Raw genomic sequence first — 27,610 nt, forward strand, 5'->3', positions numbered from 1 at the left:
GGGCATGGTGGCGCATGCCTGTAGTCCCAGCTACTTGGGAGGCTGAGACAGAAGGATCGCTTGAGCCCAGGAGTCTGAGGTTGCTGTGAGCTAGGCTGACGCCACGGCACTCACTCTAGCCTAGGCAACAAAGTGAGACTCTGTCTCAAAAAAAAAAAAAAAAAAAAAATACAGCAACAATTATTCAACATGGACAAAGTATGATGAAAGAGAGAAAAATCCATCTAATATATATTTTAGTACCTGCCTACATGCCAAAAGAAGTAATTAATATTTCAGAATATATTATAGAAATTAGTCTGATAGGAACCAAAGGACTCTTAAGAGTTTCATCTAAGAGTAGAAATGAGAATGACACATATTGGAGCTAGACATCAAGTCTATAGATATCTAGATCAAAGTAAATGCATATAGAATGAAGTGTGTAGAAACAGCTAAAAGAACAAGTCACACTCCATGCTATTTCCAGTTTGTGGTGTTTTTATTTTAGAAAACACATTGAATCAAACAGGTCAGAGCTACTGCTTCTTTGTTTTGTGCATTTTTATTCTCCACTCAAAAAAGCAGTGTCAATTCTGTCTTCATCCATTCGGTTAATGAGGTAAGCAAAGAAGATCACTGGTTACTTCAAAAGAACCTGTGGGAAGAAACACAGAACTCACTCAAATCACAGATTTAATAGCTCTCTACAACCAGGAGGAGAAAAATAAAAGAAAATAAAGACAGAAAATCAACTAATAGGACAATAAAATATTACAATTGGGTAGACTACCAAAAACCACACCAGTTTTTGGTTATTATCATTCTTTGTCATGGTGATCTTACCTAACAAAGATATACTCTAATCTGACTTGGATGATACTTAATGTTCTCACCACTAAAAATTTAAAGCTAAACCTATTACTGTTTTACAAGCGCAATCTTCCCAAATTTATCTGACGCTTTTTCAAGAGAAACTATTCTAACCCCTTGGAATTTGTTCTCTCTAATGAGAGAAGAGTCATATCAGTTTCATTTATAGGTCCATGTATTGTCTACCACATTAGGATGCTGATACCACTATAGCCTCTAATTTTTTTTCTTTTTTTGTCCACAATATTCCTGATTATCTTTTTTTATTCCTAAGTTTTGTGACTTTTTCCTTTCCTTTCTTTTTTTAAAGAGACAAGGGTCTTTTTGTTTTACCCAGGTTGGACTACAATGGTATGATCCTAGCTCACTGCAACCTCCAACTCACGGGCTCAAATGATTCTCCTACCTCAGCCTCCCAAGTAGCTGGGACCATAGGCACATGGCACTATACCCAGTCTATGACTTATTTTAGACAGATATCTAGTTAAGTATATTTTCCCAGGGATTAATTTAAATTGCAAAAATCAACCCAATTTCAGACACAATAAATAAATGTGCATGAAAAATATGTAAATAATTTTGCATACAAATCATCTAAAAATGACCACCTACAGCTTGCTTTAATAACCTTTATTTGAATAAATGCCCATTCTATATTAGATAACCACAAGCACAAATACCAACAACTTTCTTTGTGATACCACAGCTCTCACTGCACAGCATGTGTTTAGTAATATGATTTTGAAGGATGCATGGAATACAATGCACAGAACACTGAACTGACAATCAGAAGACTTGGACACTGTCGTAGCTCTGTACTCTTGGGCAAGTTATCAGCTTCTCTTCATTATAGCTTCCTTATCTACAAATTCAAGATTATACTGGATGACTAGACTCTACAGTACTTGGAGGCTGGTAGCTCAAGCTATTACAGATATTAACAGGAGCCAGGACTCTTTCTTTAGTAGTATCTTCTCTGGATATCCTGTTTCTATCACCTATAAAGCTTGAAAACAATTATTTGCGTGTTACTTTAAGAGAATAAAAATGCTTTGAAAATTGTGGCATATATACTCCCCCCAAAAAATATCAGAGTTTTAACCATCTAAAAGACTAAAACTTGATATTCTCTATATGTATGTCTGTCTCTAAAATACTGACTGCTTTGTTCATTTTCTGATTTCATTAGAGACTTAAAAAGCAGAGCCTAAATAAGATTGAGAACCATATTCCTTTCATTTCTGTCCAAGTGATCATAAACAGCTTGGAAGAGAAACAAAGATGCTATAGTTAAAATAAATAAGTAGTTGACTGACTAAACAGGTCTGTATCTTATTATAAATTTAAGAATTTGAAATTTACATTCTTTATTTATAAGGGACTTTGCAATATCATTTAATTTCTTCTATACAGCCTAGTCAAATTCTAATACATAAAGAATCACAATGTTGGTAGCCTGATTCACACACATCTAAAGGCAATGTAGGCCGGGCTCAGTGGCTCGTGCCTGTAATCCTAGCACTTTGAGAGGCCAAGACAGGAGGATTGCTAAAGGTCAGGAGTTCAAAATCAGCCTGAGCAAGAGCGAGACCCCATCTCTACTATAAATAGAAAGAAATTAATTGGCCAACTAAAAATATATAGAAAAAATTAGGTGGGCATGGTGGCGCATGCCTGTAGTCCCAGCTACTCGGGAGGCTGAGGCAGAAGGATCACTTGAGCCCAGGAGTGTCAGGTTGCTGTAAGCTAGGCTGAGGCCATGGCACTCTAGACCAGGCAACAGAGTGAGACTTTGTCTCAAAAATAAATACATAATAAAGGCAATGTAGATCCCAGGCAGAATGCAGACATAGAAAATGCAAATGAAAGGTGGGAGTGGGGGTTGGGGGGTGGGCAGTGAAAGGAAGAGAAAGACAGGTAGACACACCCATACTCTTAAGAAAAACAGGCAGGTGGTGATGAAAATTAGCAACATTGGGTAAGTAAAATTCAGAAGGACTGAGTGAAAGAAAGAAGCATATGGCCGGGCGCGGTGGCTCACGCCTGTAATCCTAGCTCTCTGGGAAGCTGAGGCGGGCGGATCCTTTGAGCTCAGGAGTTCGAAACCAACCTGAGCAAGAGTGAGACCCCATCTCTACTATAAATAGAAAGAAATTAATTGGCCAACTAATATATATAGAAAAAATTAGCCGGGTGTGGTGGCACATGCCTGTAGTCCCAGCTACTTGGTAGGCTGAGGCAGGAGGATTGCTTGAGCCCAGGAGTTTGAGGTTGCTGTGAGTGAGGCTGACGCACTCACTCTAGTCTGGGCAACAAAGCGAGACACTGTCTCAAAAAAAAAAAAAAAGAAAGAAGCATATGAAAGACTGAGGTAAAAGAGAGGTATAAAGACAGGGAAAGAAAGGAGAAGGGAAAAAAGCAGAAACATAAGCAAGAGAAAGGTGAATGGGCAGAGTGGTACTGATGGGCATGCACAGTGACTAGGAAATAGGACTAGATCAAAAAGAGAGAGCCAGTTGGAACAAAGATCTTCCCCCCCCCCATTATTTTGTTTAAATTACATTCTTTTGTTGTTATCCTTCTAGGGCTTCCATTAAAAAGGAGACAACCTTTTATTTTTATAAAATGGTTAACAATGGTTAATATTTCTCTTGCAGATTTTTAAAAAATCAGATTTATTGTCAGTTTAATTTCTGCCATTGTTAAAGGTCATATATACCAATGTACTGGAAAGAAAACCCTAATTTTACATACTGTTAGCTATTTTTTAAGTAAAGAATGACCATATATATACAAGTTAGGTCAAATTTAACCTAAAGTGAGGACCTATAGGCTTTTATGATTACATATCACAATCCATAATTGCATAACTTATGTAGCATTGGTATCAAATTAAAAACAACACTCTCAGTTGAAAATAACTTACCATTCAGAGTTAAAATCCAGGAATGTTAGTAGTGCTTCCATTTTTTGCTCCCCTTGTTTCATTTGGTATGTCATGCTCTCTTCTCCTATGCAGATTTTAAGTCAGTAGCCATCAATCTGAAGAATTCCTTCCTCTACTGCCACCTACCAGTTTAATTCTCTGCTGCAGCAGAAGGGCATATAGAAAAAGTTCTTGCTTAGTATTCAGATTAAAGAGGAATGATTCCTTTAATATTTCATATTTTCACATGTGCAACTTTCTCATGTTTCCCCCAGACCTTCCCTCCAAAAATCAGAAACAAAAATCCCAATCACAGAAAATCAAACAATGTATGATTCATGCTAAGCTGGGAAAATTATAAAAGAAAAAGAAAAAAGAAAGAAAGTGGAAAGATTTAGACACTCAGCAGTTGCCATCTCAAGGAGCAAGGAGCCATTTTCTTTTGTTAGAGTTTCCTGCTTCACCTACCCCTACAATCTACGAATAAATAACATAACTTAAAATTTTTAACTAGGTAGTCTACAACTCCTACAAATTTTAAGTTCAGAGACTACCCAAGGAACTGTGGAAGATGTGGCGATATAAAAGAGGTTTTTTTTAAAGTAATTCTAGAAACTAAGGGTGTTAGGTGCTTTACCTGCTTGAGTTTTCAATGTTCTGGACTGCTTATTGCCCAATGTCTCTGTATACATTAAAACACGAACACATACGCCACCTACATTTAAAATAGGGTAGCATTTGTATGCCCATATAAGCACTGGGTATATTTTTGCAAAAGAGTAATAAATCCATTAAGCCCTTTAAAAAGGACTGTCCATGAACGCACATTTCCTCAAACGGTATACATACATAGAAGAATTAGGGGGAAAAAGGGAGATAGGGTGACAAATGTAATAGCACTTGTAGAAATGGGAATTAACACAGCATAAATGTTTTATTTGTTAAAATACTGAAATCCATTTCTATTCCCATTCTGTCACTGGGGTCTATGTTTCAAATTTATTCTATATTAGCTATTAAGGGACAGTATCCACTAATGAACTAGGAATAACAATAATGGCTTATTTTTGTTCCACCCTCCCACTACCTTCACCCCAAGATAAAAAAACATGTACAGTTTTGCCAACTTTAAAAAAATCAGGAAATAAAACAAACACTGGCATAAGCACCAAAGGCTAGTCAACAGTGGCACTGCAGTGACATTGTTTCTACTTTCTCATTCCTTCCCCCAATCTCAAACCCCACCCTTTGACCTCTGTATATGGGATGAGCCTGAGCAGGAGAGTTGGTGATGTCAGGACTGCGCCGTTCCCACGGATGCTTCTAGAGGCCTGCTGTGCTTCTGGGAACTGGGGCACAGGGATGTCTGTCTGACTGAAACCTAAAACAACAACATTTCACCCCACCCCTCACGTTCCCAATCCCACAATAGCAGCCAGGTATATATGCTATATAAGGCTCACCTAGTAAGTTTGAATATGGTAAAATCTAAAATTACCAAAATCATTCTTAACAAGTCAGAGGTATTTAATGGGGACAACAGGTTGGAGGTTGTTAAACTCTCCATGCCTTCATAGTCCATACATTCTAATGTTGGCCATTCTTATCAGCAAGAAAACAAGGCTCTCCAGAAAGGCTTTTGTAGTTTACACCATAAATTCTTGCAGAAGTGCTGTTGGGATTCCTTTGTTAGTGAATTCCAATTCAACAGACAAATATTTTTCTCTTAAGATGCTTATGGGAGTGACTGTCCCTACCTTATATAAATCAACTGAAACAGAGAATAGGTTAAAGAGTTGTTACATGTCCTCCTTCGGCTGCAGAAATAGCATTACAAGCCAGGACTTCCTATTCACTAACTAGTGATTTACCGGACTAACAGCTTCTTCGGATAGAGTATCTAAAGCCACAGGAGAAAATTAGTAAGAACTGTATCTTAGAAAAGATCCTGGCTACTTGCACTAAAATTCTACCCATTTGAAAGAGGACCAGCTCCCAAAATAATAAAAACTCATATACGAGCTAAAACTTTAAGGATAGGAGAAAGGAGGAAAGAGTAGGTGGACTGGGGTAGACAGAGGAAGAGACAGTTTATTAACTACAGGAAGGCTATTAAAATGGGACAAGTTGTATTCCTATTCCTCCCATTAACTTTGTTTTATAACCTTGGTTAATCTGGTTAGCTATCTTATGCTTCAGAAATGCCCTCCTATCTGTTCAAATCTGTACTTTTTCCTTGTTCAAACCATAATTTTATGATAATCTCAAACTGCTCATGTTAGAATTAGTAACTCAGAAATGCTAAAATGATTAGTTCTGAAATCACATTGCTCCTAAAATAACTAAAATTCTTTGTTATCTATGTCTTATTATTCCCTTTCACTCTTACAATGATGTCACAGAAAGAGAAACACTAATGTCAACTGAATGCTAAGGATGAGTTTTTACCATATGTATAACCTAGGACCTAATTTTACCTTTTCAACACTCTAGTTTTCCATACCTGTCAACTCCTAATTGATGTCTTTATACTGTGAGCTCACTGTGTATTCGGAACACCAACCCCTGAAAAAGCTTAAGCCAGAGTAGCACAATGGAAGAAACAAACAAACCCAAAACAAAAACAAAGCCAAAAGTCACACTCTGAATACTTAATTATAGACATATATGCAAGAAATGGAGTTATCTAAATGGCTAAACAAAACCCCAAGAAAATCCTGAGTTCATCCCAACTAATTCAAACTTTACCCCCAAAAGCTCTTCTTTAATCAAATTACATGCTAGATATATTTATGCATTATTTTTTTAAATGAAAGTTATGACAAACCCATTGTTATGTTTGCAGTACATAAGGAAAGGAAATTTTTAAAAAAGAAAGTTAGCCTAGTGATGGAAAGAAAGGAGAAAGAGTCAAATTACCTGCGAGCAGGCTGGGGCTGTGCCTGAATCCAAACCGCTGCATTTACCGTTCATTATACAGCTGCATTATTGGGGGAAGGGGAGTTTAGAAGGGCACTGACCCCGGAAAGTTCTCAATACTTCTCACTCATCATCAGGAAGGGGGAAGAAGGAAAGTTTTTTCTCTGGGTATTTTTTTGTTTGTTTGTATTTGTTTTTTTGGCTCCTGAAAAGGCTGGTAAAGAACAGTAACAGTGCAAGCAGTTAGAATATTTCTTCAAAAACAAAGTAAAAATGCAAAACATTAAGGAATTTAAAAGGCCAAACTTTCGTTAATATAGAAAGAATTTTTGCTAGAGTTAGGCAGCCACCCCAAAACAGCATGGCAAAAGGGCATTGGTATAAAGTAAATAAAATACCACACAAAAATCCAAAACAAAACTAAAAACATTTCAAATTAAACCTGGAAGACTAGAAGATTCCAACAGCAGATTTCTGTCCACTACTGAAACATTCCAAAATCCAAGCTTCAAAGGCGCCTAAATCTATTTTAAATGAAACTTTGTTTTGTTTTGTTTTAAGGGGGAGGGAAAGAAAGAAAGAAAGCAGTGAACCTGGTTATAAATCCTGCAATATATTACATTTTTAAAAATCCTAGTACAACAAAAACAAATCTTAAATGAAATTAAACAAACAAACAAATAAAAACAGTAGCAGCAGAGGTTACCTGTCTGAGCACCTACATTTTCTTAGGAGGGGATCGTGTCTCACCAGCCAAATAGCCCATAAACCTTCTCAAAAAAAGTGAGCCAGGAGAAAAATATAACACAAAATTCGACTTCACAATGTCTCTAAGCCCCCCCTATCCCCCAAATTGGAGATTCACTGAATGAAGAGAATTTGTTTTTCCACTGCTTTCTTCTTGATAAAAAGAGATGATTTTGAAAGTCAATGCCTTCGATATCTTCTCAAAGTCTGATAACGTGCTTGATGAGAGCAAGTCTCTTGTTGGGTTTTTCTAACGTTCCAGGGTAGTTTTCTTATTGATAGCATATACAGAAAGATTTCAAAGTTCATTGGAGAAAAGTCAGCAGAAATGACCAATCAATTATAGGCACCAAAAAAGGAAAAAAAAAACTATTAAAAATTTAAATAGTTCATACTTATATATGTTTAGAGAGATATATAAAGTCCCGTTTTCATCATGGGTGACAAGAAAACAATATCAGAAATAATTATTTTTAAAGTACAATTTAGAATTACAATTTTAACAATATACAAAAATTTTACAGTTCAGATTTTGCCACGATAATGATTATACATATTTGATAAATACATTTTTACCTCTCGTAATAGCAATGAAGATTATACAAATGTTATTAAACAATTATGAAAATAAATCTAACTTTCATTTAAATATCTGATATTTCCTTTGGGTTCTTCCAGAATGATTTATTCTTATTCTTTATCTTGATTTTTTGGGAAGTCAAGGAGATACCCATGTTTTTAAATCTAGGATGACCATTCCTGCCCTTTTCATTCTAACATGTAATTCTACAATCCAGAAATAGGTTGCTAAAGCTATGTTTTAATATAGTGTGAATGCACAAAAGATAGATAATGAGTAAAACTACAGGTGAACTAATTTCTTATAATATAGTTGGTTAGTTTGATATAAGTTTAAAAAAAGAAAAGCTAGCTACATTTTTTCTGGTCCCTTACTCCACCAACACCAGCTTGGGCTTTTCATCAAATAAAGAGGTTGTTCTATTTGTGTTTTTAAATGCATTAATTTACACACGTGACATATAGCTATTCGAAGTATATGTATCATAATATATGTGGCAACCATATGGTTTCTATATGAACATATGAATGATGGTTTAATTAAGCAGTTCTTTCTTGCTCATTTATTTCTCTAATCCAAATAGTATGCATCCTCCAAAGTATAGTCATTCAGTGAAAGAAGTACCAAGTATTTCTTTCTGTTAATGAGTCAGAGGTACTAATATATGTAATGTGAGTCCCCCAGTTCCCCTGTGCAAGTCAAATCCTTTTATATGCAATTAGAATATCCTAAGATAAATTAGAAACTCCTCTTACGTATCTTTTCCTCTGAGGTAAAATAAGACACTGCACAGATGAGAGGTACTATTCTATTGGTCAACAATCAACCTTTCACTCAATTTTAATATTATTTAATTCTATGGAAAAAAAACAAATTTTATTACATTCCTTTTTAAAACGGGGAAAAACTGTACAAGTAAGCATGATCAAACCTCTGTTAGAGCTGGTTAATACTGATTTTTTATTATTGCCTCGAAGTCTCTCTAGTAGTGTCCAAGTAATTATCTTTAAGGTCCATGTGAAGGAAAATAGCACTGGAGAGGCAAGAAAGAGCTGGGGTAAAAGCTTCAGAGGATTTGTAGGGAGATGGAACTTGCTGTTTAAAAAATTATGTTGAGCTCTGCAGCATCTCCATTTCTTAACATACAATCCAAACCCATCACTGGGATAGTTTTACCCATGTTGTAAAGGCTCATATTATATGCAGTTTGGGGGCTATTATAAATTCAGGAAGTAAAGGAATATAAAGAGTGGACAGTATTGAAGGCTTAGAGTAGGGCTACCAGAGACTCAATACTGCTAAATAAGTCCCCAGACAAAAATATCCAGCCCACCCCATCCCAAATCCTATGTGTAAAAAAAGAAAATGCATAGCCAAAGCATTAAAGAAAAGCATGTAGCCTTGAATAAACCATACACTGAACAGTCTAGAAACAAAGGAAAAAACCAAACAACATACATATGCACTAAAAGGCCTAAGAAGAATCTATTCACCTTATGTCTTTAGGTGAGTATCTCTACCCCAGTGGAGTCTAGTTATGACACAACAACATCTGCTTTTTAAAGTCAAAAACTGTTTCCCATCATGTTCCATTTTCTAGAATCTATCCTTTTTGATTAGTTGATGTAAACAAAAAGCAAAACACATACACATGCACACGTGCACACATATATATACTCCCTCGTAAAATGTGAAAAATGCAAATATATAATGCTGGCATTAGAAATCACTCCAGCTTTATACTGAAGAACTTTTAGGCCCTTGATCTGACCCCCAAAAATATTTTTCCTTGTTCTTATTCTTTAAATGCCCAACTACCAAAAGAAAAAAGGAAAAAATAAAAGGCTTTAAATGTACATGTTTCAAGTCAGTGTCGTGTTAACAAAAAAGGGTAGCATTTTCTTCACTTTGGCCATTGTTAAAGATGCAGGCATAGAGCAGGGAATGTTAGACTAGCATGTATTTAAAAAAAAAAAAAAAGCAACATTAACAGAGCATATCTTTCAAAAAAGACTAAATACTAACAAATACAAGTCAATGCACATATTTTAAACTCGTGTAATTTTATCTACATTGAGTAAATGTTATTTTGTATACCAGACATTGCAATACTGTTCATTTGCCTTTCATCATGCAAGCATGCTAATTTTGTCATTAAAAGGCTTTTATTGGATTATATTCTTTGTACCCCCACCCAAATTAAAGGAAAAGGGATGACAAAACACAAAATTCAGATTCCCAATAAAAGAGCCTCTTGAGATTTCATAAACCACAAACTAAAGCTGCTAGTTAATAGGGAAATGTCAGAATTTTTAGATTTGTATATGTATTTGTATGATTTAAGCAGACGATTTCCTCACCCCTTACAAATCTTGCAATACAATATGAAGTTATGCTACTTGGACTATTTGTATCATAACAATTTTTTTTTGTACAAAAACAAAAGTGAGAGACCACGAAACATTTTTATGTTGCTCATGGCCTGAGAGCATAGAAACTTTTTAGTACTTTAAAAGGGAACTATGAGAGCCTGACATTTTCTATATCCCACCCTCTTCTGCCTCTCTATCTGTAGGCTTTATAAATGAAAGCAACATCTTACTAGCAAAGATCTCATCTATCTTCTCCTTCTCTCCAACTAATCCTACTAATTCATCTTCCTGAGCATCCTCCATGAACAGCATTGCAAGTTGGTTAAAAAAAAAAAAAAAAAAAAGAAGAAAGAAAAGAAAACTAAAGTAAGAAAGTTTTACAGAGTTTGTTGGTTAATTACCGGTGGAATCATTCCACCAGGAGTTTGATCTCATTGGCTAGCAGCTGGTTCATGTTGAACAGGCCCCCTGGGAGCTTGGTGAGCAGCTCTCGCTCGGTGCTTTCAGGGTCACTGTCGACAGAGCTGGAACTTGCGCTCATGTTGTCGACAGCAGTGCTGGCTGGGGGACCCAGCTCTGGCTCACTAGTCTCACTGGCTGTGGACACCACGGAGAGCAGGGACATACGCCGGGTGAGCCGGCCAGAGGGCAGAAGGGAGGCGGCATAGTCCGCTATGATACCAGCTACATCTAGATTACAAGCCTTATCAAAGGCGATGAAACCTACATTTGCATTGGCCTCGCAGACACAGAAGGAGCCGTCATCTTTCATCAATAGGTCAATGCCACACACATCCATCCCCAGGATATTAGACACCTGGATAGCTAGCTGCTTTCCTTGTTCACTCAAGGAGCACATCATCCCCACACCACCTGGCAAAAGAGAAACAAGAGAGAAAGTTACCAAACTGATAAACTTTTGGAGCTTATTTAAAGTTGGCCTCTAAGGCTAACCTTCTCTTCTAAATTAGCAGTGAAAACAAAGGTGTTAATCTAGTGTAAAACTATTAAATGATTTCAGCAAAACTGAAATGTGAAGCCCATAAGTAGGGATTTGCCTATTTTGTTCACCGCTATATACAAAATAGTGCTATAAGCCGGGCATGGTGGCGCATGCCTGTAGTCCCAGCTACTTGAGAGGCTGAGGCAGAAGGATTGCTTGAGCCCAGGAGTTCCAGGTTGCTTTGAGTTAGGCTGACGCCTTGGCACTCTAGCCTGGGCAACAGAGTGAGACTCTGTTTCCCCCCCGCCCTCCAAAAAATTAATTAAATTACAAAAAGAAAAAAAAAAGAGAAATTAGATGTTCTTTGCAAAAGAAGCTAGAATGAGATTTAATAAAAACAAAAAGTGAAATGAATAATTAGAAAATTAAAAAAAACCCAAAGCTAATCTGTTAATACTAAGAATGATAATAAAGACAGACTTGGAAAGGAGATAAAAAGCAGCATATGAAAATACCTCATGACTCCTTTTTGGCAAAAAAAATGTGATACTTATAACAAATGGATGATTTCCAAGCAAATGATAAATTTCCAAAACTGACCCAAGAAGATGTGGCAAACTTTAACAGGCCAATTATCACAGAAGGGATTGGGAAAGTGATAAAAGAGCTACTACAAAAGGAACCAGTACCAGATGGGTTCACAGCTGAGTTTTATTTAGCTATCCTTTATTCCAATGTGACTTCTAGGAAAAGACTATAAGTTTGCCAATACATTAAATAAAACCAGCATAAACTTAATATCAAATGTGATAAAGGAGTTTTTTTTTTTTTTTTGAGACAGAGTCTCGCTTTCTTGCCTAGGCTAGAGTGAGTGCCGTGGCATCAGCCTAGCGCACAGCAACCTCAAACTCCTGGGCTCAAGCGATCCTCCTGCCTCAGCCTCCCGAGTAGCTGGGACTACAGGCATGAGCCACCATGCCCGGCTGATTTTTATATATATATATTAGTTGGCCAATTAATTTCTTTCTATTTTTATGGTAGAGACGGGGTCTCGCTCAGGCTGGTTTTGAACTCCTGACCTTGAGCAATCCGCCCGCCTCGGCCTCCCAGAGTGCTAGGATTACAGGGTGAGCCACTGCGCCCGGCCTATAAAGGAGTTTTTAAAAAATATTATGGGCTAGCTAAGAGCTATGGTTCAAGCCTGTAATCCCAGCATTTTGGTAGGCCAAGGTGGGAGGACTGCTTGAGGTCAGGAGTTCTAGGCCAGCCTGGTCCATAGTGACACCTCATCTCTACAAAAATTTTTAAAAATTAGGATGTGGTGGCGTGCCTATAGTCCCAGCTACTTGGGAGGCTGAAGTGGAAGGACTGTTTTGAGCCCAGATGTTTGAGGTGGCAGTGAACTATGATAACACCACTGTATTCAAGCCCTGGCAACACAGAGAGACATTGCAAGTTGAAATGCACAATGGTCCTTTTTGGAAAATATTCTGGTTACATCTATTAAAACTAAAAATACATATATTTTGATCCAGTAATACCTACACTGAGACTCATCAGGACAAAAGCACCAGTATGCAAAAAAGTATATTCACAAGAATATTTATAGGATTATTGCTCATAATAGTAAAAGCTGAAAATAAATTATAAATCAATAAGGGCATGGATGTAAGGAGCGGTTAAGAAAAAAAGAGGAAAGTAGGCCGGGCGCGGTGGCTCACGCCTGTAATCCTAGCTCTCTGGGAGGCCGAGGCGGGCGGATTGCTCGAGGTCAGGAGTTCGAAACTAGCCTGAGCAAGAGCGAGACCCCGTCTCTACTATAAATAGAAAGAAATTAATTGGCCAACTAATATATATACAAAAAATTAGCCGGGCATGGTGGTGCATGCCTGTAGTCCCAGCTACTTGGGAGGCTGAGGCAGGAGGATCACTTGAGCCCAGGAGTTTGAGGTTGCTGTGAGCTAGGCTGACGCCACGGCACTCACTCTAGCCTGGGCAACAAAGCGAGACTCTGTCTCAAAAAAAAAAAAAAAAAAAAAAAGAGGAAAGTATGAAAGAATTGCATTTAAATAACACTTTAGGACTGTGTGGCATAAAGCTACTTTTTTAAAGTTAACAACAACAACAAAAAAATCACAGAAATAAAGCAGTACAGTCATCCTTTGGTATCCACAGATATTTGTTCCATTATCCTCCACAGATACCAAAATCCATGGATGCTCAAGTCCTTTACATAAAATGGTATTTTTTTATGTATAGTGTTTGTATATACCCTAAAAAGACCCAGCCATATACTTGAAACCATCTTTAAATTACTTATAATATTTAATACAATATGAATGCTACAAGAATAGTTGCTATACTGTATTGTTTAGGGAATAATAGCAAAGAAAAAAGACTGTACATGTTCAGTACCAATGTAACTACCCATTTTCTTCCCTAAGTATTTCTGATCTATGGTTGGTTGAATCCACAAATGTAGAACCCATGGATATGGAGGGCTGACTGTATTTGCAAAAAAAAAAAAAAAAAAATTGCTTAAAAGGTGGGGATAACCACAGTTGTCTAACATGTAGTTGAATGTCTGTCAGGCGTCTGTTTATATAATTTCACATATCTAAAATCATATTACTGTTAATAAACAGAAGAGAATGAGACACAGAGTCTAACAGTTTAAAAAGGTTAAATTCATGACATTCATTTGAAAAACTAGATGGTGCCTGCACAGCTTCCATCTAAATCTTTCTAATTTTGGAGGCAACTTTGGCATTCCGATGTAAAGATTTCCATGTAAATCTTTCCAATTTTGGAGTATGCAAGAAGTAGCAACATGGGGTAGATAACAGGTCAATACTGGAGCTAAATAGTCTAGATTTGCATTCTGGTTATACCATATAGTATCTACTACCTTAAGCAAGTTAGTTGACTGTTCTGTGTCTTGGTTTCCTCATATGTTAAATTAAGGGTAATAACAGTATCTGCTCTACAGAAAGACTGTGTGGATGAAAGAATACACAGAAAGCATTTAATACAGTACAAGCATGAAAGAGATGTTAATTGCTATTTTTGTTAATAACAAATATAGGAGAATACACATCAGTTAAAAAAAGGCTCCCTAAGAACAGGATAATGAGGGCATTCAATTTTAAGGAATAAGATAGAGCAGCTCTTGCTCTATCAGATATGTAGGCATAATGCTAGAAGAATGAAGACTGATATTCAGATAGGAAAAGATGGGTACAAAAGACTAGACGACCCCAACACAGACTAATGCATAAATGGAAATTCAATACATTACAAACCAATGATAAACAGACTATTCAATGAGTAGTGCCGGTACAACCAGTTATTCATTTCAACAAAAGAAAACAGGATCTCTATCATCACACTAAACAACAAAATCAATTTCAGGTAGACAGTTACTTGTAAGAGCCTGGAGTTCATGGAGGAAGCCTAAACTGGAGCTAGAAATTTGAAAATAATAAGTGTATAAGTGGTATTGCTGACAAGATTACTAAAACACTGATATAAACAGAGAAGAGAAAAAACCCAAAGACTAAGTTCTGATGTACTTCATAAAATACATGTTTAAGTAAACCAAAATTGGCAATCTTGTTTGGACCAATGGCTAAAATGGGTGAAGACGTAGCTTAACAAATTCCAATTATATACAAAATAAGTATATCAACAAAGAAGGACTCTCTAAGTCTAGTCAGAAATCTTGTACATGTGAATCTAGTTACAAATTGAGCCTGGGTGAAGCAAATTTATTTGATTCCGTGAACTCCAATTCCATTATAAGGAAAACTGAGAACTATATTTATTATATTGACGGTATATCTATAAATCATATTTACATAAGAAAAAGATAATACGTTTTTCAACTTACATATATGAATGCTCACTGGACAAGTAATTTACTACTTTATATGCTGAAAGACATCTGCATTGTTTTTACCTAGTGAGCAGTTGCTTTGCATCCTCCCATCTGTTGAACAACGTAACATGGTGCCAACCACACGGCCTCCCACAACAATGACACGTACGTCCCGTCCATGAGACTCTTTAACATACTTCTGGAACAGGTAAGGAGCTTCGTGGCGAATAAGGTGGCTTAGATCAGCCAAATGGTGCTTATCTCGGGCTAAGAAAACAGCTTTGCCTGTGATTGAAAAAAAAAATAAAATTGTGGGTAAGCTAGTATCTACTACCCGAACCTTCTTGTGTCTCAGTGTGTTCTTTTAGAACGATTTATATTTTATTTCTTTTAAGTTTTCCTTGTTTCAACCAAAGTAATTTAGTCATGGTAATTAGTGAGACAATGCAAAAAGGTATAAAGACAAGATTAATAATTTCTTTACACCACTCCCTCAAATCGCCAAACAGTAAACTAGAATTTATTTTGGTATATGTTGTGAAGTAGAGGTCTAGATTCATACTCCTCCAGGTTAGCCAAGAACGCCATCCTCATTTGTTAGCAAAACTTTTACCCTTAATTAAAGCTTAATTAAAACTTAAATGTTACATATTATTACATATATAGTAAATGAGTATACTGTATTAGTCTATAATAATATAGCAGCATGTTATTATATACTTTGATTTATTTCTGAATTCTCTAGCCTGTTCTAAGGCTCTGTTTGTTTATTTTTGTGCCAATGCAAGTGGTTGTTTTTATTATGTGGTCATAAATTCCTTCTGTAGGAAAAAGGAGAAGGAAAGGGATGGAATCTGTTGCTTCCGGTTGAATCTAGAAGGGCTTTAGGTTGCTCTGGCTAACAGAACATAGCAAAAGTAATTCTATATGACTTTGGAGGGCAAATCATAAAAGGTCACGTAGCTTCTTTGCTCACTATAGCATTCACTATAGGAGGCCTGAGACTCCTGTCTGCAATAACGGAAAAGCAAATATAACAAATCCAGTCAACAGTCCCAGCTGAACTCTGATCCAGACATACCCTCAAGGTACTAAACATGTGTTGTACTTGGATTTATGTATCATTTTATGACTTAAAAATTTTTTCTTAATCCAAAGTCATTAAGATACTTTTATATACTATCTTATAAAGTTTTATAGTCTTGCCTTATACATTTAAGTCTTCAAACTACATAAATCAAGAGGGGATGATTGGAGTTACTGACCAAAAGTCCTCATATTATTGATGAGGAAGATAGAGACATTAACTTGAGTCTAAGTTAGGCATACATGTTAAAATTTCTAGGATAACCAGTAAACATAAATAGCTTCTAGCCAAACTGAACAACTCATAGTAGCTTTCTATAATTTTTTTTTTTGAGACAGTCTCACTTTGTTGCCCAGACTAGAGTGAGTGCCGTGGCATCAGCCTAGCTCACAGCTACCTCAAACTCCTGGGCTCGAGCAATCCTTCTGCGTCAGCCTCCCGAGTAGCTGGGACTATAGGCCTGTGCGACCATGCTTGGCTAATTTATTTATATATATATTAGTTGGCCAATTAATTTCTTTCTCGTTATAGTAGAGACGGGGTCTCGCTCTTACTCAGAGCTGGTTTTGAACTCCTGACCTCAAGCAATCCGCCCCGCCTAGGCCTCCCAAAGTGCTAGGATTACAGGCGTGAGCTACCACACCCGGCCAGCTTTCTATAATTTTGAGGTTTCGTGTGCCTAACACTTTCCCTCTAATTTTTCTTCAGATTTCTTTCAGATTTTCTTTCAAAATCACCCATATTAATTCACAAGAGTAATTTCAAAATTATATGCCACAGCGGGAACTCATACACACCTCTATGCCCCCGTGTATTCTTCACTACCATTGGGAACTCCAGTACTTCTGCTTCATCTATCATTTTAGCAAAATTTTCATGGCCACCTGGTTTGAGCAAAAAAAAAAGAAATTTAGAACAGCAGGACAAGTGTTTTGTGATCAATTTTATTGACACTGAAGACAAGAGCACAAGGCAGGCAGAAGGTAAGAGCTTGATGGCTACCTTCTGTTTTTCTTGGAAAGATAAATATAATTTATGAAAGTATAACTGAATTATCATTTAAAACAACCACACCTTTTTAAATGAATGGCTATCAAACTATACATATTCTGATATCCAACTTAAAGAAATAAAATCTTTCAGCTACAGAGTTTCCTAATTCTATACCATTTCATATTTTTTCCCCTTATTCCTCTACCACACAAATAATAAAAGCCCCAAGATTTACTTTATTTATTTATTTATTTATTTTGAGACAGACTCTCACTGTGTTGCCTAGGCTAGAGTGCCATGGCGTTAGCCTAGCTCACAGCAACCTCAAAACTCCTGGGCTCAAGTGATTGATCCTTCTGCCTCAGCCTCCCAAGTAGCTGGGACTACAGGAATGTGCCACCATGCCTAGCTAATTTTTTCTGTATATTTTTAGTAGAGATGGGGTCTCACTCAGGCTGGCTTTGAACTCCTGACCTTGAGCAATCCTCCCGCCTCGGCCTCCCAGAGTGTTAGGATTACAGGCGTGAGCCACTGCACCCGGCCCAGAGATTTACTTTAATATATCCACTTCCCTAGTTGGATTAAGAAATTGAAGAATGAGTTGGTTAAGAAGACTTGTCCAAGAATTAAGAGATGCTGCACACACATATAAACCCTCCTTATTATCAAACAAATATCAATACTTCTTATCTCAATTGTTAATCAGAGTTCTACATTTAGGTAACTTAGCATCCATGGGTTAAACCTTGCTTATTACTATTTTTATTGCCCGGGAACAAATAATAGCCAGATTAGGGCAAAAATAGATCGTAGCTATCAAAATCAGCATGATAGAGAAAAATTAAGTCAGGAGAAAGTTCATTAAATAACTGCAGTACGAGTAATTTGTAGCTTGGAAAATTATGATGATTTAGTCACCAAATCTTAATCTGTCATTAGAACAAAGGTAATATTTGCTAATCTGGTTAACCTTTTTCCTTTCTATTCCCATAAAATCAAAATTGTAGAACCATGATCTAAGCAATAATATCCCAAAAGCATTAGAAAGATAGATTTCTCCAGTTTAATGCATTAATTCTGTCTCTTCCTGTGCAATTGCTAAAAGTAGCAAGTACATTCACACATGCTACAAAGGCTTGGAGGTTCCCTTCTTTAAAATATTTACAATGAGAACAAGGGTTTCTTTTTAAAACCTCATTAAATCTCCAAGCATTCTATTGAATATTTACTTGGAGAAATACCTTCCGGAAAACTCCGTTCTGATTTATAGTAAGTCTGATCTTTTCCAAACCAGAAGAACCGGAAGAGCAGAATATACACTAGCATAACATTGTTTAGAGCAGTGCTACACAAAGTGTGGTCCTGTAACCTATGCCTGTTTGTGACTTGTTTGCTATTGATACATGGTTAAATAAGTATAAAAGTAAGAGTAAGCATCAGAAGCTTTTATAGCCATCTGGCATTGCTATATTTCCATTGTACTGACATGAGTATTAATCCACAGCAGATTGACCTTTTTAAAAAAATGATCCTTCACCACAGTTAGTTTTAGAAGCATTGCTTTATACACAGAAAAGTAACATTTTCTTAAAATAATGAATTTACTTGAGGTGTTATCAAGAAAATACTGAAGACAATGAGAAATTAAACAGAGATGTCAAATTTTATTACCTTTTACCTCAAAAGTTGACAAACTAAGGCCTGCCTGTGCACCAAATTTGGCCTAGAGCCTGTTTTTAATGAATAAAGTTTTACTGGAACAAAACCACATTCATTTGTTTAAGCATTGTCTATAGCAGCTTTCACACTACAACAGCATTACTAAGATCACCATGGAGAACTTAAGGCCCATAAAGCCTAAAATATTTACGATCTGGTCCTTTACAATGAAAGTCTGCTAACCCCATTCTACCCCATTTTGTAGAACTAATCTTAAGACGTGATTCATAATTTTCCTGCCCAGTTTGTTAAAACCGAAAGTCACTTCTTTTTTTTTTTTTTTTTTTTTTTGAGACAGAGTCTCACTTTGTTGCCCAGGCTAGAGTGAGTGCCGTGGCATCAGCCTAGCTCACAGCAACCTCAAACTCCTAGGCTCAAGCAATCCTCCTGCCTCAGCCTCCCAAGTAGCTGGGACTACAGGCATGTGCCACCATGCCCGGCTAATTTTTTCTATATATGTATTAGTTGGCCAATTAATTTCTATTTATAGTAGAGACGGGGTCTCGCTCTTGCTCAGGCTGGTTTCGAACTCCTGACCTCGAGCAATCCGCCTGCCTCGGCCTCCCAGAGTGCTAGGATTACAGGCGTGAGCCACCACGCCCGGCCCGAAAGTCACTTCTATAAGAAGTTCTTTCATGTTTACAAATTTAGCCTATTGGTTTAGTATGGCTTTCAAAATTACCAGTGCTCTAACATTTAGGCTATACATTCTCATTAGTGATCTCACCATACGAGAAAGTATCTGGCAGAGGAACGCCATGGCCAGCCAACTCTTGAAACGTCCAGAATTTATTAACACAGTTCAGGATGGCTTGAGGTCGATTCATCAACCGGCATCCCATCTTCTCTAGATGGCGCAAAACAGTGATGTCACTATCACTTTGCACCCAAGGGGTTGGTACTCTCACTACCACCACTTGGGGGTAGGCAGTAATTAATTCTCCGTTGATCCGTAGACCTAAAGGATATAGAAATAAAATCAAAACCAACAGAAGGGAATACAGAATAAAATAAAGGAACACTAAATACCAAAGCTTGGATCACAAAACTAAATGCATTATTTTGTTAAGACTGGATTGGGAGAGATACTTCTCCGTAAGAAAAAAGAAAATTTAATTGGAAAAATCACTGCACTGGTTAAATAAATTATGGCATATGCAACTACAATGAATTACTATACAGCCATTAAAAAGAATGTCACAGGCCAGACACAGTGAGTCACATCTGCAATCCCAGCACTTTGGTAGGCCAAAGCAGGAGGATCCCTTGGGGCCAGGAATTCTGGGACCAGCCTGGGCAATCTAGCAAGGCCCAGTCTCTACAAAGAATAAAAAGTTAGATGGGTGTGGTATTATGCACCTGTAGTCCTAGCTATTTGGGAGACTGAGACAGAGGACTGCTTCAGCCCAAGAGTTGAAGGTTGCAGTGAGCTATGTTTATGCCACTGCACTCTAGCCTAGGCAACAGAGTGGAACCCTGTCTTTAAAAATAATAATAAGTGCCCAGATACACATGTTGTTGTTGTTTTTTAAAATGCCAACTCTGAGAATAAGTTGTATTTGTCTTTATATATGCATATAAAATACATGAAAGAATAAACAATATAACTGGCTTCCTCTGGGTGTAAGTGGGTGGCAAGGCAGGAAGAGGAAGGCAAGAGAGAGAACTTTAACACTGTGCTCCACGCAGTCTCTATGTACAGTATATTTTGTATGCTTTTTTTCCTAAAGTGAGGATGATCATATGCCTCTATAGCGAAATACGAAAAATTTTTAAGTTTCTTAAACTTTTATCCAATACCATTCTAAAGTATTTATGAGTTGTTTCTTAAAAATTATACACACACACACACAGTTGTCCCCCCACCCCTCTTATTTGCAGGGGATACGTTAAGACCCTCAGCAGATGCCGGAAACCACTGATAGTACCGAACCCAATATATACTGTGTTTTTCCCTATATATACATACCTAAATAACGTTTAACATATACATTAGGCATAGAAATCAATAGCAACAACTAATAGTAAAATAGAAAAAGTATAATACACTATAATAAAAAATTATGTGAGCGTGATCTCATGCTCTCTCAAACTATCTTATTGTACTGTACTGTGAATAAGCGAAACAACAGAAAGTGAAACTACAGGTAAAGGGGGGACTACTATACTTGTTTAAAACATTCAAATACAAAAATACATAACATATTCACCTCCCATCCAACACCATAGGTAATTAGTGTTATTAGTATTTTCCCTATTGTCATTTATGTATACAGAAAATTATACTTACGTAATTTAGGAAAATTATATTTTATATTTCTATGGTTTTATATAATTTTCTCTCATCACTTAAAATTATACCAGACACCTTTCTATGTCAGTGCATACATACCTTTATATCATTTTTTAGGTGGGCAGAATGGAGTCACATTTTATAGATATACCACATGATCAATCCCTTAGTAACGACATTCAATAATTATCAAGAAAGTACTGTGTCAGATTCTTTTCTAAATGCTTGAAATAGAATGATAAATAAGACAGATAACAACCTTGTCCAAGAATCTTTCTTTCACTGTACTAGGAAAGATTCTCTATGTATTACTCTCTATATATGCAGCTTTATGGTATTAGCTTTTAAACATGGTAGTTCTGATGAAAGAGTGATCAGTGAAAGAGCATTAACAGCGAAGTTAAGACAAAACCATGAGGTGTGTGACTGTGTTTTAAAAAAGAGAGAAAGAACATTTTAGATGTAAGTGTAGTAGCAGAAGTCATAGGGCAAAAACTACAATAAGAACAATGTCTTGGCATGTGACTGTACATGTGTGTAAAACAAAAAAAAGAAAAAGATACAGTAAAAATGTTAATAATTTAATTTAAAAAAGAAGAACAATATGTCTATTTCAACCATACTTGTACTGATGTACAGTAAAGATTTCATTGGTCAGGTATCATGTCAAATATGCAAACCCAGCCGGGTGCGGTGGGCTCACGCCTGTAATCCTAGCACTCTGGGAGGCCGAGGCAGGCAGATTGCTCGAGGTCAGGAGTTCGAAACCAGCCTGAGCAAGAGCGAGACCCCATCTCTACTATAAATAGAAAGAAATTCATTGGCCAACTAATATATATAGAAAAAAATTTGCTGGGCATGGTGGCGCATGCCTGTAGTCCCAGCTACTCGGGAGGCTGAGGCAGGAGGATTGCTTGAGCCTTGGAGTTTGAGGTTACTGTGAGCTAGGCTGACGCCATGGCACTCACTCTAGCCTGGGCAACAAAGCGAGACTCTGTCTCAAAAAAAAGAAAAACAACATGTACTCCAATTGAATGTGCTATTACTCAGCTTTGTTTTCAACCCTACTTATTCAAACATGTATTTTTATAGACATCTTAAACCTTGACTTAGGAAAATTTTCATCTAGTTTGTTGACTTGATACTGAAATTAAGATTCCAATAAAAATATTATGGATATAAATTTTAGATTAAGTATATAATCAAACATTAATAGCCAACGATGAGTTAATCTTAGAATAGCAATAAGGTAGGGAAGCAATCTTTGTTCCTTTTTATTAGAATAAAAAATATACTGTATATTAAAAAGTTGCTGCTGTTATCAAGGCAGAGTGAGAAGGTGCTATATGGGCTGATTATTCTCCAAATTGAAAGATGTTAACAATCTTCTTGCCGATAATTAAGTGGGGAACTCCTCATGTAGCCTAAAGTATATACTGGTTTTTGAGAGTGGAGTTTGCACTGTAGTTAAGTGCTAATGTTTCCCTCTTCTCAGGAAACAAAGAACAGAGAACTGGCAGGCTCCTTGCTGACTGGTATTTACTTTTCAACCACCCTCCAGTGCTCTAGAAAGATTTTTCAAAACGTCTTAAAGAATTTTTTTTTTTGAGGCAGGGTCTCGCTCTGTCACCCAGGCTAGATAGAGTGCAGTGGCCTCATCATAGCTCACTGCAATCTCAAACTCCTGGGCTCCAGCCATTCTCCTGCCTCAGTTTCCTGAGTACCTGGGACTATAGGCACGTGCCACCATGCCCAGCTAAGAATTTCAAGAATTTTTAAGTGAAGATGTCATCTGTACACAATTAAAAACCCAGGCCCAGCACACAGTGGCTCATGCCTGTAATCCTAGCACTCTGGGAGGCAGACGGGGGAAGACTGCTTGAGCTCATGAGTTTGAGACCAGCTTGAGCAAGAATGAGACCTCATCTCTACCAAAAAGAGAAGAAAAAACAAACAAAAAACCCTGCCAGGCCTTGTGCTGAAGGCCAGTAGTCCCAGCTACCTGCTACCTAGGAGGCAGACACAAAAGGATTGCTTGAGCCCAGGAGTGGCAGGTTGCAGTGAGCTACAATGGCACCAACTACACTCTACTCAGGGCAACACAGTGAGACTCTGTCTCAACAAAATCAAACAAAGCAACTGAAAAACCCATAAAATCTTTCTGCCAAAAATCAAGGAAGCACTCACTCAAAGACTAAAGAGAGCGTGGAGGGGCTCCCACCAGCCAAATTTGAGATGATCTGGCCATCAAGAAAATTAACTGATAACACAGTAGATACAAAAATGAATCCATAATAATTATAGAAAAAGGATTTTTAAAAAAAAGAGGAGGAGAGAAAGAAAAAAGAAAGAAAGCCTCATTTGCTACCACCGGAAGAGACTATCAATATTACACATGCTCCTCCAAAGTGAGGAACATACTGAATGTGTATCGCCTTTACACCATTGTAAAGTTGAGAAATCATAAATTGAATGAATGTAAGTCAAGGACCATCTGTACACAAATCTCTATTTTAAAAACTGGTAAATAAAGTGGGAAGATTACACTTACCCAACCTTTTCTGGAGTAACTACAGTTCATCACCAGTGGAGAAATCTCCTTTAAAGAAAGCCAATTTGGCCGGGCGGGGTGGCTCACGCCTGTAATCCTAGGCGGGCGGATTGCTCGAGGTCAGGAGTTTGAAACCTGCCTGAGCAAGAGCGAGACCCCATCTCTACTATAAATAGAAAGAAATTCATTAGCCAACTATCATATATATAGAAAAAATTAGCTGGGCATGGTGGTGCATGCCTGTAGTCCCAGCTACTTGGGAGGCTGAGGCAGCAGGATTGCTTGAGCCCAGGAGTTTGAGGTTGCTGTGAGCTAGGCTGATGCCATGGCACTCACTCTAGCCTGGGCATCAAAGCGAGACTGTCTCAAAAAAAAAAAAAAAAAAAGAAAGAAAAAGAAAGCCAAGTAATGAATCTTTGACTCTTATTTTGTGCCTTCTAGCTGCCTGCACTATGAAGTATATAAATCACCTATGAAGTAATTTTTTGCTAAAATGTATAACCTGAATATAATCAAGCAAACACTTACAGGAAACTTCAAGAGGCAGATATCAAAAGGAAATGATTAAACAAATCCAGAATGTGAGACATTATGACAATTGTTCAAAACCACGTATGTCACTGCAGAAATAAAGACGAAGAGAATGTTTCAGATTTAAAAGACTAAGTAGACAGTACATCCAAATGTAATGTATGACCCATACCAGATACAATTTGAAAAGATGAACCAAAAAAGATATTTTAGAATCAATTATGAAAATTTGATTCTAGAGAATGTATTAGATGACATTACAGAGTTCATTTTTTAGGTGTGCTCATGGTATTGGATTATATGGATACACACACTGAAGTTGGGGAGGGGAGAGGAACCAAAACATCACATCCAACTCCTGAGAATTCTCTAATGAAAACTGAAAACCAATGCTGGTCATTCATATTTCAAAATCTTCTGGTTTTGATGCTCAGCTTTTTAATAGTTTCTCATCTTTTCTCTTACCAACACCAAAGACCATTTACTGTTCCCCTATTCTCCCAGTTATCTTGCCATTTACATTTCAAGTGTCATTAAGACGACACTTAATGTAAAGTTCATGTTGGGGAGAGAGAGAGAGAGAGAGAGAGAGAGAGAGAGAGAGAGAGAGAGAGAGAGAGAAAGAAAGACTAAAAGCTAAAATAACCTGCTAGAGGGAATCAAAACCCAATATAAAACCAGAATTCTAACATATTCTTTCTTAACTGTGAGTTGTAGGAGACAGTGTAAGAGATTCACTTCTGAACTGCCTATTCCCATAACAAAAATTTAGTAGTTTAGGTCATAGTCCAAAAAATGGATCTGTTGTTTAACTAACAAAGTTATTGAATTTACCACCCCAAAATGATATTTAGCGCATGTAAAATCAAGTCAAATTTTAAAAAGACTAGATAATTCTGAACATTTTAAGAATCTCAAGTCGTTATAAATTAATCTGCTCTACGACATTAACTCACAAAAGATTTAAGCAAGAGGGTTTGATCAGAGAGAACAGATGCCTACCATAAATGCAAATCTGTCTTTGTGTACATCTAACATATCAGAGATGCCCTCTTAGATTTTGTTCTTTTTTTTATTTTTTGAGACAGAGTCTTGCTTTGTTGCCCAGGCTAGAGTGAGTGCCATGGCATCAGCCTAGCTCACAGCAACCTCAAACTCCTGGGCTCAAGCAATCCTGCTGCCTCAGCCTCCCAAGTAGCTGGGACTACAGGCATGCACCACCATGCCCGGCTAATTTTTCCTATATACTAGTTGGCCAATTAATTTCTTTCTATTTATAGTAGAAACGGGATCTCACTCTTGCTCAGGCTGGTTTGGAACTCCTGACCTCGAGCCATCGCCCTCCTCAGCCTCCCAAGAGTGCTAGGATTACAGGCGTGAGCCACCACGCCCTGCCAGATTTTGTTCTTTTTAATCACTGGTTTACTTCCCTCTCCCCACCCTCGGATTCTAAATTAATTGAAAATGAAGAGAGAAAAGTAATTACCTAAATTTTGAAGAGAACAGGACAAACAGTAACAGGGATTTATGGTACCACCGTCAGATAATATTCAAGAGTTATATAAAACAAAAGTCTGGTTAAGAACTCATATGGTCAATTAACAACTACCAAAAATGAGTAGAAGAATATATGCTCATATAATTAAGACTAAAACTTTCATATCTGCTTAACAGCTTTCCTAAGAAAATATATTTGTTTCCTACTAGAATGCCCCTCTTTATCATCCTCAGCAATCCTCTTCCCCTCCAATTTCTTAATGTTTCTAAGTCCTATCTAGCTATTAATCCCAATTAAAGATAAAATTTTATTTTCAAAGGTATGCTCCTTGGCGAATTATAAGGAACCAATAAAATTTCTTTGCCAGGTCCTTCATCAGTGGGACAGAAACAAAATAAAGACCGCTGGCAGCTCATTATCACTGGGCAATGCTGCACTGCAGCTGATAATCACAGGTCTAAAAGAGAGGGAAGGAAAAAAGATAAAAGGAAAACAGAAAGGAGAGTCAAAGTGGCAACACACCTGTAGTTCCAGTTGGGAGGCTGAAGCAGAAAGACTGCTTGAGCCCAGGAGTTTGAGGTCACAGTGAACTATGATCATCTCCCCCCACTGCCCTCCAGACTGGGTGAGAGAGACTCTTGTCTCTAAAAATAAAAATTACAAATTTTTTTAAGAAAACTCAGTTACAGGCTGGGCACAGTGGCTCATGCCTGTAATCCTAGCACTCTGGGAGGCCAAGGTGGGCGGACTGCTAAAGGTCAGGAGTTCAAAACCAGCCTGAGCAAGAGCGAGACCCCGTCTCTACTATAAAATAGGAAGAAATTAATTGGCCAACTAATATATATAGAAAAGATTAGCTGGGCATGGTGGCGCATGCCTGTAGTCCCAGCTGCTTAGGAGGCTGAGGCAGCAGGATTGCTTGAGCCCAGGAGTTTGAGGTTGCTGTGAGCTAGGCTGACGCCACGTCACTCACTCTGGCCTGGGCAACAAAATGAGACTGTCTCAAAAAAAAAACAAAAAAAAACTTAGTTACAGTAATGACTGAATAGCTTCTTTCTTAAGTACTTAAAACAACAACAACAAAAAACCCCAGCAAAATGTGAGGTCGATAGCCAACTGTTTCCCAAAAATTGGCAAGCAGGCCATGATATATTAAGTATAGAGAAATGTGAAGCCACTAGCTAAAGTAACTCAATTCAATCTATCTCTAGTTTTATAAATGCTGACGTTCAAGCTCTGCATGGGAGGGAGGGAGAGACGAGAAAGGGGAAAGGAAAGGAAAGGAAGAGGAAAGGAAGGGAAAAGGAAGGGAAAGGAAAGGAAGGGGAAAGGGAAAAAGAAAAGGAAAAGGAAGGGAAAAGGAAGGGAGGGAGGGAGGGATATTGGCTCAAGAGAAAATACTTCATGAAACTGATAGGCAAAAAGATAATATACCCTTAAGGGGCTCATCAATTTATTCATCATTCTTTTATTCATTCAAAACTATTTGTTGAGCACCTATACTTTAAGATACCCTTGAGCCTCCAGATAAAGTCCTACCCTCCACCTAAAAAGTTTTAAAGAGGTGGAAAGGAGAAAATGCATGTAAAGTATTCAATTCAATAAATTGACACATAGTTAAGTACTTATTGTTAGTGGTTATCAATTACTCTCAGCTCACACTGGTGGGGAAAGGTAGATTAACTTGTTTCCTTAACCCCCTTTTGCCCTCCTCTACCCCTC

At 37.4% G+C, this 27,610-nt stretch overlaps 1 protein-coding gene across 13 annotated transcripts in view; it reads right to left on the reverse strand.

Moving 5' to 3' along the window:
• Positions 1-460: 460 nt before the first annotated feature.
• Positions 461-27,610, reverse strand: part of RIMKLB (ribosomal modification protein rimK like family member B) — a 69,009-nt gene continuing 41,859 nt past the window's right edge. For 6 of the 13 annotated variants that reach the window (XM_076007686.1, XM_076007692.1, XM_076007685.1 and 3 more), the window contains 5 exons: positions 19,743-19,973; positions 17,101-17,187; positions 15,298-15,501; positions 3,779-11,269; positions 461-637 (listed from right to left, as the gene is read on the reverse strand). In XM_076007686.1, the coding sequence (XP_075863801.1) occupies positions 10,806-11,269; positions 15,298-15,501; positions 17,101-17,187; positions 19,743-19,973 (986 nt within the window). In that variant the 3' untranslated portion in view covers positions 461-637; positions 3,779-10,805. The remainder of the gene's footprint in view (positions 638-3,778; positions 11,270-15,297; positions 15,502-17,100; positions 17,188-19,742; positions 19,974-27,610) is intronic. The other 7 variants (XM_076007694.1, XM_076007696.1, XM_076007693.1 and 4 more) reach the window with 7 other exon arrangements.

The sequence above is a fragment of the Microcebus murinus genome, chromosome 10, assembly GCF_040939455.1.
Source record: "Microcebus murinus isolate Inina chromosome 10, M.murinus_Inina_mat1.0, whole genome shotgun sequence".
Taxonomy (NCBI): domain Eukaryota; kingdom Metazoa; phylum Chordata; class Mammalia; order Primates; family Cheirogaleidae; genus Microcebus; species Microcebus murinus.